This window comes from Folsomia candida, unplaced genomic scaffold, assembly GCF_002217175.1.
Source record: "Folsomia candida strain VU population unplaced genomic scaffold, ASM221717v1 Fcan01_Sc025, whole genome shotgun sequence".
Lineage (NCBI taxonomy): Eukaryota > Metazoa > Arthropoda > Collembola > Entomobryomorpha > Isotomidae > Folsomia > Folsomia candida.
This window is the reverse complement of record NW_019091217.1, coordinates 1,875,348-1,886,985: the sequence shown is the minus strand read 5'-3', so window position 1 is coordinate 1,886,985 and position 11,638 is coordinate 1,875,348. Positions and strand designations below refer to the sequence as shown.

Below are 11,638 nucleotides of genomic sequence, written 5' to 3'. Positions count from 1 at the left end.
GGACAGATGAAGCGGAAGACGAGGAGGAGGAATGGACGAGCGAAGAGGAGGACGAGGGGGACGAAGAAGAGGAATGAGACGTCGAGGAGGAGGAGGAGGAGGAAGTCGAAGAGCTGGACGAGGAAGAGGTGGAACGACTTCGTGCCAAAGCAGAACGCCAACGCCGTCGAGAAGTGAGACCTGAATCACAAAATGTCGAGGGAGCCATCCCAATTGATGTTTTGAGAAGTACGATGCGGCATCGTATTCAATGAGTGGGGGTTGGATCCGATGCCACCCCCACTCATTGAATCACTATCCTGTTGTCATTTTTACACTATGTGACCATGCGTTGTAGATGTGATTAAGAGTAAATGTTTATGAACAGCCTTGTCCAACTCAACACTCGTCCAACTCATCCAGTTCACGCAGAAGGACATTGAGCGTCTCAAGACGGAGAACTATTTCTACGAGCGGACGATCGAGCGGTTGGAAGAGCCGGATAAGCTAGTGGAGGAGATGTTCGCTTCCAAGAAGGGCGACGGGGACGAGGATTCTTCGATCCCCCTCAACACGGCCACTACCATTTGCGCCTCGGATGAGTCAGAGTCGGAGATCCCGGCGGCCGAGGATGGGGAACCCGATTACTCGCCAATCATCCCCATTGACGAGATCAATGTTTCAACCGACTCTTTCTTCGACAACATGTCCGACAATTCCAAGGACGTGGCGCTCAACTACTTTAGAAACATTGGGATCATTGCTCCGCCCCATTATGACGTCATGCGCCACAAATATGGTGACTTGGTCAAGGGGGCGGAAGAAGATCCTGCCTACACCCTCAAGGCAGGTGCAGGTGTGGCTGTAAGTGACAAGCGGAGCATCGTTTTCTATTTCTATTAAGTACTTCTGTCAGACTTAACTTCTTGGGTAAAGACCTTTTGCCTCATTTAGAAACCCACCCGGTTGAAGAGCTCCATGTTCAAGGTAGGGATGGCCTTGTTGGAGGAGAAAAACAAGAAGACGACCGTTTCCGATGCGGCCAAGAGGGTGATAACCATGTTCACCCAGTGGGTTGGGGAAAATGATCCGCAGAATGAGGACTGGGCCAATTTGGAAGTGGACTACCCAGATTTCGACCTTAATGACATCAAGCAATTGAAAGTAGAGGACAAGCTCAAGTTTGCCCTTCAGGTGGAGGATGAGCTCCGTAAACAGTTTCACCAGCATGAAATACGAACTTTGAAGGAGGAAGGGGCCGTGGAGGTCAACGTGGACGCTCACCAGCACTCCATCCGACTTCTCCTCGAGTTGAGCAGGGATTTTAGCATCATCATGCACGACACCAAGCATCCAATGTCCACCAGCGCCATGTCGGACTTTATCCTCAGGTACTGACATAGAATAGAAAGAAAGGGTACTGAGGGCCTTGGGAAGGTTAATACGTAGCAATGTAATTTAGAGACTTGTTTTAATGACTGGATTTGTTTGTTTGATTATTTTTAGGCTCAAACGTAAAATGAGGAATCAGATCTCTGCAGAGGAGACCAAGACGCGAATGGCCATCAGAAATATTATGACCGTGCGTCGTCGAGTGGCACATCAGCTGCGGTGCAGCAAAAAAGCAGGAACTAGCATTTCAGAGATTGACTTTGAATACCTCACGGCAGGTTAGTTAAATAATATCCAAGCAACATTAAGATAACCACATCGGTGTAACAATATCTTTTCAGAAAACGAGATATTCACCAATGAGATGGAAGAAATGAATCTGTACTTGAAGTACTTGAAGCAACTCTCGAGTAAATCAGACTAGACCATCACAAGAGCGGATTAAATTTACCTTCTAATTGCTCTGCTACTGTATGTTTGCAGGTAATTTCTTTCATACTTTGACCAAGGATCATGACGAGGTAAAAGGGCTGACTGCACAAGAGGACAAATTTTCTATCAGAATTGCAAAAAAGAGGATAGCGTTGAAAACGTTTGAAAGAACATTTATCAAATACAAAAATCTCATAAACAAGACTCACACTCGGCTGGAAGAACTCAAACGAAAACTTACGGAATACCATGTACGACTATATTTCATGGATTGATAAATATGCACAGTTCTTGATTTAATATGTAATTGTAGGCCCCCAAACCTTTGGAGTACATACGATTGAAAGCTGCCCAGTATGAAATGGAATCGGAGGTGGCGAGTTTGGAGAAAAAAGTCAAGGACTTGAATTTGAAGCTCATCACAGCCAGGAGCACATTTGCCAAACTTTGTCACCATTATCCCAGCGGGGACCAGACGGAAGCCGAGAATGAGGCCTGGTTGACTGAGGTGAAGGATGAGGTGGGGTCGCAAAACCTGATGGCCGGTTTCGAAACCGACTCTGACGACGACGCTCCCGACCTTCCCCCAAGTCTGCGACAGCCAAATCCCAAAACTCTGTCACGTCTCTCCACGGTTACCTCCGCATCGACGACCAGTGCGGGTGGTCGCAAGAGCAACTTCCCCCTGCGGAAACCCAGGCCAACTAATAAGGCTCCTCTGGAGACACAACAGACACCGAATACGGGGCCGAAAGGTGGACCACTGCGCACAAAAAAGAAGACGGCACAAGGTCTTACGCTAGCAAATGCTTCCGTGGGAGGGTTGCTGTCTCACAGGACGGGTCAGCCTGTCATTTATGACACGGATTTTGAGGCGGAACCAAGGACTCAGATTCACAAATAATTATCTCGAGTTGCTCAACAAACATAAATAAAATACCAGTCTAATTTTGAGCTCACACATGCCAATGACACGTGAAATAAAGACAAACAAATGGTAATTTATACATAGGCTCGTATAACTTTAATCAAATCAATCATACATACCTCATAAGTAAACAATATAAATTCATAACAAACTGCTACCAGGTTCAAACTAATTATTTAAATTCATAATATTGTTTGATGTCATTAACAATTTCTCGTTTAGTTGGGTTTGAACGCGAGTGAGTTGGCTGAGATACATTGCCATCAGGAGGTCCTATAACACGAATGTTGAATGTTAATTGACATTAATTGTGCTCGTTTTTATACGGAAATAAGTCCAATCAAGTAAAGGGTACCTTAATGTTTGCACTCATCATGTTATCCAAATCTTCCCGAGACATTTTTGGGACTGCTTGGACCAATTTAAGAAGATTGCGACCAACGGAATTGTCAGGTGTCACTTTGTCAGAAAGAACATCTTCCACGTAGCTCAGTACAAGAGTGATGGCATCTTCAAATTCCGTAGTTGCATCCGTGATCTGAGGAAGTTCCGCTTTTGGCTCGACTTTGCCCGTCATTCTTGTCTTTACAAGAGTTTTCACTGCAACAATCCATCCAACATTTCCAACATTAGAAATTTAACTCTACACAATTTCGTGGACAGTTATCATAGTTAGTTAACTATGTATGGTTTACACTACTTACGAGCTACAGCTTCTGGTGGATATTGCGTCAAGTCAACTGGAACTGGGCTGAACATGGCCCCTTGTGAACCCTCAGGGACTCCAATGTCAACCCTAGATTGTGAATCAGAAAAGTCGCACATTAACCAAACCATGATAACATATTGAAGATACAAAATGGTTCTTATAATAGCACTTACTGGACAAATCCTTTAATACCCATTTTTCCTGATCGTAACGTGGTGTCAACCAGAAGATGGACAGGGTTAGGACATTGTCGAGCATAGTAGTCGTTAATGGGGACAGCAATACTGGTGACTTCAAACCCAGTGGCCCACCAACCTACAATCACCTCAGAAGGATGAACCTGTTTGTTCAGCTTGTACATTGTGTCGGCGATGTGCATCTCAATCGAAACCTACAAAGAAGAGTGAAGAGGTAAAATTTCACAAACATGAATACTTCCAAGTCAGAGAAAAAATCATTCTTACCGTTCCATCTTGAGGACTGATACTATGTGGGACAACAAAACAGTTACTCACTTCAACACAGTTCTTGTCAATCGTACCTGGCGATTTAGAGAAGAAACAATTTGGATTACATATATTTGCACGCTACATATATTCACTAGTGTCGACTTACCCAAAAGCGTTCCTAGGATGGAAGTGCGGTCCAGATTCCGACGCTCGTAAGCGTTAACAATTTGGAAAAGAACAACAGGATGAACTTTCACCGTCAAATTGAGAACCATTTTGCCTAAATACACGGAGAAAATGCACCAAAGACATTATTACGAAACCATTTTTATCTAAAAGATAAGTGATATTACGTACCAGAATATTTGTTTCGATCCAACGATATTAATTTCAATTGATAAATTGTTGGAGCTCGCCGTTTGTTGGACAGCCGGAAGGGAAGGAGTGTGACTGAGGTGCGAATGGTGGCGGTTGGTTGGGGCAAAAAGAGAACAAACTTGTGCTTGTGGGCTTGTTGGCAGCACGCTCCACCGGCACAAGCACACACTATCCATCCGTCCACCTAATAAATATCCTTCCGTCCCTTCAAATCAACACAAGCAGCCAGCCAGCCAGCAATCAGCCAAATTTTACGAACGTTCAGCTAAATATTTCGAATTGTCAATTGTCTTATCGAGTAGTGATTAACTATTCTTACTGCTTCATCCTATTTACCAACTCCAAGTTGTAAAATAGACTCGTCAACTGCCTGAGGTGAAAATGGTAATAATATTTGACATTCATTTATTTACTTATAGTTATTAAAATTGACTTAATTATTTTCAATTGTATATTGAAAGTTTCAATTTGAAACTATTGAAAGGATGGTTTAAAATTTCCTCTCTTTAATGCTATAGTCGCACACAATTTTGCTGATGCAGCCCGGGCCGAAACCGGAAACTCGAACGTACAGCGACTTCGAATCTGTGAACGAGGTATGTCATCAAAAACTTTTAATAAAACTTTTTGAGAATTATGAATATTTACAGTCATATAGCAAAGAGAATACAAGTACCGGTTATAATTAAATGTTTTGCTAAACAGATATTACGGATTTATTTTTGATACGAATAATAATTATGAATTGACAATGGGATTAGAATTAGTTGTGGTAATTTAAAATTGAGTTTAATTTAATTTACAGTGCATGGAAGGTGTTTGCAAGATTTACGAAGAACACTTGAAACGACAGAACCCACACACACCTTCCATCACCTACGATATCTCACAACTCTTTGACTTTATCGACCAATTGGCGGATCTCTCTTGTCTTGTGTAAGCACTAAGCAGTAACTTGTTATCCATGCAAATTGATGTTTAATATGTAGCATAATCTAATTTGTAACATTAAAAAAATGTTATTGTTTTCCAGTTATCAGAAAAGCACAAGCACCTATGCACCCTACACAAAGGAGTGGATCAAAGAAAAAATCTACATCCTTCTCCGTCGCCAAGCTGCTACTGCTGTCTCATAATTAGTTAGTACTGTCTTATAAAAACAAGTTATGCTATAAACCCGAAGCAAGAAAGGCCATCTCATCCTACTTTACATGTATGTATACATTTGCGTCAAGTACATTATTATAAATATTAATTATTACCATACCTCCTACGACGTTTCGTTTATGTGATCGTAGTAGTAGTAGGATACAAGCATTATCTTTTTTCTGCTATTGACTTTTGTAAAAACGTTGCTTATTGTACGTAAATTATAAATTATAATAAAGTCGGCATTTTATATTTGTTGAAAAATTTACTGTGTAATTTCTGATCCTTTATTTTTCGAGTATCTGACATTCAATTTCGCAAAAAATTTTGAAAACATATCAAGAGGACAACAACAATCAAGACACGGCAAGCACTGGACAATCCTGTCTCCCTTAAATAATTTAATACTAATTATAGAATTTGTTAATCTCTCTCCTAACCCTAGAGATGTTAAGAAATGGACGCTAGAAGTTTATCAAACGAGGAAATAGATTTCGAGAGCGTTATTTTAAATCCTTTTGACACCGGGAAAAGTGGAAAGGGAGGACAATCCGTCTTGTTATCTGCGGAATGTATTTTCTTAATGAGTGACACGATGAGAACTAGAATCTTCAATAAGTAACGATTACCTTCTTGTGTTTCCGAACCACTAAGCTCCAACCACATTTTGTATCGTTTTACCATTCTGAAAAACAAAATAAAAGTTATAATTGTTTCAAACAAGAAAATATATATGCATAGCTTGGGTTTAATAAATAATGAGGAATCCACTCAAATCCACTGTTATTATTACCCAGGACCATGAGCTTTGATATGTTGAAGACATTCCGATTTCCAAGTGACTGCAGGATTTGCTATCATTCGAGACATTGACTGGACAAGTTTAATCTACGAATAAATATAAATACAAGTTGTAGATTATTGTGCCCAATCCACTCTTATTTTATTTTTAAGTATGATTTAGCTTAAACCACTCCCAATTGTGCGTTATGGAAAGTTAAACAATGCACCATCTCTTACCAACACGTTTTCATTGTACATTCTGGAATTTTCAGCTCCTTGCTGGGTGCCCTTCTGTTTCTCATAGCCTGCTTCGTTATAATACGGCTCCGGCCCAAGAATTAGACCTGTTGTTGTGACATACAAATACAAGATGAGAAAATTGACGCATAATAAAGAGATCCGAGCATACCTTGAATGGATACCAACAACTGCAACAGAGAGCTAGAAGTGGTCCAAACTTCTGTCCCTTTGCCGTTCCAGGTTCCCAGGAGGGAGACACAAACTTTACCCTCCTCATACAAGTTGGGATTTAGTCTGTCCGTGCAAAAGGCAATGTAGTGAACAAGAGGGGGAACAGAGGGATAGGCTGGTGGGAGGTGAATGTCGAATAAGAATAGGCCATCCTCATAGGGCGTTTTCTCTGGCCCTTCAATCATCACAGAGTACAAGTCCATCCTGTCTTCAAACCCTTTCACGAGGATACCAATCGGCAGAGATTCGCGAAGCAACATCGTTTCACGTTGAACTGTCTTGAGGAATTGTCTCTGATTCTGGGGAGCAAACGAGGTCAGCCTGTAGCGATGGGTGTCTGGCACGCTATCCATCATGAAAAAGTTTGATGACGAGACTTTCACATCAATACTGGTCGTGTTAGTTGTAGTAGCAGTTTCAACTTGATCGCCATTGGCGACTTTCTCTGTAGTAATACTAGAATCTGCAGCGACTTTGTCCAAACTCACCAAACTCAATTCGTTGGCCAATTCGTTGGGCTCATCTGATAGAACAAATTCAATTATGTTGTATGCTTATTAAATTAAATTATCATAATTTGTTAGTGTGTGTGCTAACAAATAATAATAAAAACTTCGTACCAACGATGTGCAAGCCTTCCAACAATTGTTCTTGAATTTGCTTGAATTTTCCAAATCGGTTTTCATACTCTTTATGAGCCTCAACCAACTTTTGAAGGATGACTGAACACAAACCATATAAAACCATCCCGATCCCAGCAGTTGGATTAGCTAATTGTTCCTGTGATGCTGTTGGAACAGCCGTAGTAGTAGCAATGATAGTAGTAGAAATTTCTGACGAGTTGGAGACTTCGCTAATTGGTGTAGCAATTCCAGGGGGAGGAACTTGAGTGGATTGTGAAGTGTCATCGCCTTTAAAAGGTGCATAAAACAGTCGAGATATTTGTTCAATGATTCGTGATGACCGTGCCGAGGTAGCAGTGGCAGAAACAGAAATATCATTTGCATAACGCCACTTTTTCAGATCCTCAACATCAAAAAACTTGGTTTCCATTATTGTGTCCAAATACCTACAAAAATGCACGTCGTTATTAAAGCACTATTTACAATACTCAAAGTAACTATTAAAACTCACTGGCAGTCTTTGTAAATCATGAGTAATTTCTTGGTCAATCCTCTTTCGTCGAAATTTCCAAGTTTTGTAACCGGGGTTGAGCAGACATTTTCTGAGGAGGAGTCCTCCTGCATACTGACATTTGACGAGGCTACAATGGCTTCTCTCGTGCTCACCAAAGTGGTTTGGATACGCTCAATGAGTTTTCCAATGTTCAGGTAGCGATCTACATCACCACCTTCTGCCGCCACCTCATTATTAGTTCCCCGGTGTTCCCCTCCGTCCTCGTCCTCTGTCTCCCAGGAGGAGTCCGAATTGAAGCTTCCGTTGTCCTCGTCCTCAAGGGCGTCGTCCGTGTCTGACAAGTGATGATGGTCGTCCCACATTTCTCCCTCATCGGAATCATAATCCCCAAGCCGAAATAGGTCTTGTGGCCAACATGAAGACATTACCCCATTAGCCCACCAGACGCGCACTTGACCATCCGGATAGTTATCAAGGATTTGACCTGAAAATAGACAAAGTCCATTGTTTAAAAATATGAAGTTTATTGTCATTGTGTATTTGGCTGAAAGTTGAAATTTTATTTTAAATTAGGTTACTCAAAACATTAACTTCTCTCCTTGCATGCGAAAATGTGTACTTATCAACAAATTGTAGGTCTCATTATTGTCGAATTATTAGCAAATATATCACATTATGCACAACCTAAAGAGTTAATTTGCAACAATGTGAAGGACTGAAGACATACCAGCAGGGCATTGCTGGCTTATCCAATTGGCAACACGAATCACAATTGTACCTGTGTAAATTAGTGTAAATTAGTATACATATTTACATTTGACATTTCTGTGTTAATAAAATAAAATCGCATTACAATCACTCACCAGGCCGGAAGCGGAAGTCGGGATGATCCTTTATATCGTAGACTGACATTTCGGTTTCTTCAAATAATTTGGGCTTCTGCTCATCGTTGAAAGAGTACGTTTCGAACCATTTGACTAGAGCAACTCGTCCTATTAATTAAAAATTATTAGTAACTAATTATAGATATAATTATGATGGCATATTAACCACTTGGAGCATGGAAATCATCTTTTATTTATAGTACTACTTAGTATTTATAGCCTACCACAATGATCCATTTGCTGGATGACGCCATATCGTTTAAAATCGTTGGATTCTGACAAAACTACGAAATCTCCAGGGAAAAATTCATGATCGTCTAAATGATGTATGGGGTACAAGTCTATACTACGCATTCCCTCCTCGTATGTCCCATCCTGAGAGACATTAATTAATAAGGTTTCTCATCTACATATTATTTTTTATCCCCTTTCTTTCCTTATAGAAACTTTTTTTGTCTACCTGCCAGACGACATCCACAACCTGGAAAGAGGATTGACAGATTTTTAGCATGTTGAATTAATTTGTATCAAGATTGATAATGAAGAAGGTTATTTTCTACTTACTGATTGGGTATGCAATGTCTCCACCACGGATAAAGTTTCAGTCTCAATTTTTGGCATGGAGGGCTTGCGCAAGGCTTTCTTTAACTTTTTCTTTCGGAGACTTCTGGTGCATACTTTTGGCAATAATTTTTTTGTGGTAGTCTGAGATTTCTGCAAACCAATTAGTATTTAAGCATAAATATGTGTATGTATAAATAAATTAATGATACCAGGTAATATCGGTCGTTGCTGCTAGTTTACCTCGTTGTTTTTGACTCCGTCCTCACCAGTGACAGCACCATCGTTTTCGCCATTGTTCTTTGCATCCGAATCATCATCGTCATCATTTTGTTGACCATCTACTTTCTTTGGTATACTCCTATGCTCCAATTTGACAGGACTACCACGCTGCTTGTTACACTCATTCCGCAGCTTGTTAGATACCTTCTTGTTCCATTCCCCTTTCTCAATCACAGTGTCCTTTTGCGAGGGCGTGTAATAGCTCACGTCCGAAATTTGCACCGTACAAGATTCAAAGAGATTCAGACATTTAATTCGTTTAATATCTTCCCCAGTGAGATCTTCTGGAGGTGTTTTAAGCTCCACGGTCCCATCAGAATTCCCAGGAGTTTGCCACTGCCACTGGATAGCTATCAACGTTGGTTGGACATCAAGGACCACAACATTCACAAGCTTACGATCCTTGGCTCGTTTCAAATCATCAGCCGCATAGGTAAACTCTGCATCCTTTAAATGTTTCATACGTCCACGAAGTTTTTGGCCAGGAAAAAATACATCGGATGCGGGGAATTCGGAATTACTCCGAATTTCCTCAAAGGTATCTCGTATAGTGTCCCCATCCACGAAGCAGGTGGTTCCATCCGCAAACTTTAATTTCAACCTGTATTTTGCATCACGAATGATTCCAATCCAAGAATCCAAGTAGACAGCCAAGTCAGGTTGGAGAAGCTATCATCAAATAAAACCAATTAAGATTGGATCAATGAGGAGGCTTAAAGGAATTAAATGTTATGCAGCAGCTGGTTATTTTCCTTATTTTATTTTTAGATAAGCCGTACTGGGACAAGGAGACAATATTGTACCTGCACGGGCACCAAATTAGTGGCAGGGACTCCTACGATCACCTTCTTTGTCCCGAGCACCTGCACGTCTGCGAGTAAAAAGAGAGTTGTGGGTTTGTGAAGACAAGTTGGGTTATGATAATGGGAAACTCGTAAATCATAAATGATTAAAGTGATATAAAATAAAGAGACATCAATTTTTGTCACCTGCCATGACTCGAACACTTCGACAGTAACCTCGCTGAGTATCTTTACCGGCGATGAGGCGTCGAACGACATCGCCAGGCATAAGACTTCGATCACTCAGTTGAACCTACGTACATAAATTAATAGTTTATATACGTGGTGTTGTTTTCATATTAGATATATGTATAATATATCGAGCAGTTAAACCTTCTTTTCTTGGACAATTTCGTCCTTTGATTTTGGAAGCCAGGTGACAGCTACACATCCATGAGGAACGTTATCAGCCCTGCCCCCATCCTCCTCTTCATCATCATCAGAGGAGTACATATCCCAGTTCTCGGTGACCATCCCAAACTCAACATCCCCAACCTTATTTATTCGAAATATTTCGTCTTCATAGAAGAAGGATGGTCCAATCGAAGATCTTGCTCCTCCGGTAACGTTGTCTTCCTCCTTTGGCACATCATTCTTCTTGTGCCTTCGATTCATTCTGAGACAGAATTACAAAAAATTAGGCAGCTTGATCGAATTTAAATATTTGTTTTAAAGCAGATCCTTCTGTCGTCTGACGAGGAATCTGCTACTGGAATTTACGACAGAAGGGAGAACTGCGTATTATAAAGATTATATACAAGATATACCCAAGGATTTAAATATTGTCATAGAAGTGTATTTTATATCAATATAAATGCCAAGTATTGCCAAGCAATCGTAATTTAATATTTTTGTGCTTTCTATTGTGAATTTAGTAAATATAATATTTTATTATTACCTGCAATTTTAAGTACTAGACCTCTATTTGGTCAAACCAAAAAGACTGACAAAAGTTGACGATTGGCACAAAATCTAAATGTTCTCAAGAATTGGTGCAAAATTAGTTTATGAATGACAATTACCAAAAGAGAAGGGAGTATTATGAATCAGTTAAATAAAGCGTAACGTACGTCTTACTGTCCAGTCTTCTGTTCTGTCTGACCAGCAGATCTTGTGTGACACACCTCACTTTAATATTGAGCAGTTCTTTGCTTGACACATTAAAATTTAAATAATGTAAACCACTAATTAATTTACATTAAAAGGAGGTGAGATTTCTCCACTTCCTCCCACGAACTCTATTGATCTGTCAGCAGGCAGCT

General features: G+C 40.5%; 4 protein-coding genes across 4 annotated transcripts; 2 read left to right on the top strand and 2 right to left on the bottom strand.

The window, feature by feature from the left end:
• Positions 1 to 73: 73 nt before the first annotated feature.
• LOC118438739 lies at positions 74 to 2,938 on the top strand. The gene is made up of 7 exons (XM_035859442.1): positions 74 to 173; positions 368 to 843; positions 934 to 1,370; positions 1,486 to 1,649; positions 1,713 to 1,781; positions 1,855 to 2,054; positions 2,117 to 2,938. Exons 1-7 carry the CDS (start codon positions 74 to 76, stop codon positions 2,705 to 2,707), a joined length of 2,037 nt encoding a protein of 678 aa, XP_035715335.1. The 3' UTR covers positions 2,708 to 2,938.
• Positions 2,802 to 4,379, bottom strand: LOC110859413 (eukaryotic translation initiation factor 3 subunit F-1). The gene is made up of 7 exons (XM_022108364.2): positions 4,247 to 4,379; positions 4,056 to 4,169; positions 3,905 to 3,981; positions 3,614 to 3,831; positions 3,436 to 3,527; positions 3,087 to 3,331; positions 2,802 to 3,004 (listed from the first exon to the last, which is right to left on the bottom strand). Exons 2-7 carry the CDS (start codon positions 4,162 to 4,164, stop codon positions 2,900 to 2,902), a joined length of 846 nt encoding a protein of 281 aa, XP_021964056.1. The 5' UTR covers positions 4,165 to 4,169; positions 4,247 to 4,379; the 3' UTR covers positions 2,802 to 2,899.
• Positions 4,380 to 4,465: 86 nt separating this feature from the next.
• On the top strand, positions 4,466 to 5,680 carry LOC110859414 (enhancer of rudimentary homolog). Its single transcript, XM_022108366.2, has 4 exons — positions 4,466 to 4,651; positions 4,786 to 4,863; positions 5,073 to 5,203; positions 5,301 to 5,680. The coding sequence occupies exons 1-4, from the start codon at positions 4,649 to 4,651 to the stop codon at positions 5,401 to 5,403; spliced, it is 315 nt and encodes a 104-aa protein (XP_021964058.1). The 5' UTR covers positions 4,466 to 4,648; the 3' UTR covers positions 5,404 to 5,680.
• LOC110859408 ((E3-independent) E2 ubiquitin-conjugating enzyme UBE2O) lies at positions 5,681 to 11,629 on the bottom strand. The gene is made up of 18 exons (XM_022108354.2): positions 11,447 to 11,629; positions 11,275 to 11,348; positions 10,710 to 10,992; positions 10,524 to 10,629; positions 10,338 to 10,405; positions 9,496 to 10,203; positions 9,256 to 9,405; positions 9,152 to 9,172; positions 8,916 to 9,066; positions 8,671 to 8,799; positions 8,535 to 8,585; positions 7,805 to 8,291; positions 7,291 to 7,739; positions 6,609 to 7,193; positions 6,437 to 6,543; positions 6,210 to 6,304; positions 6,046 to 6,101; positions 5,681 to 5,979 (listed from the first exon to the last, which is right to left on the bottom strand). The coding sequence occupies exons 3-18, from the start codon at positions 10,989 to 10,991 to the stop codon at positions 5,867 to 5,869; spliced, it is 3,558 nt and encodes a 1,185-aa protein (XP_021964046.1). The 5' UTR covers position 10,992; positions 11,275 to 11,348; positions 11,447 to 11,629; the 3' UTR covers positions 5,681 to 5,866.
• Between the last annotated feature and the right edge of the window lie 9 nt (positions 11,630 to 11,638).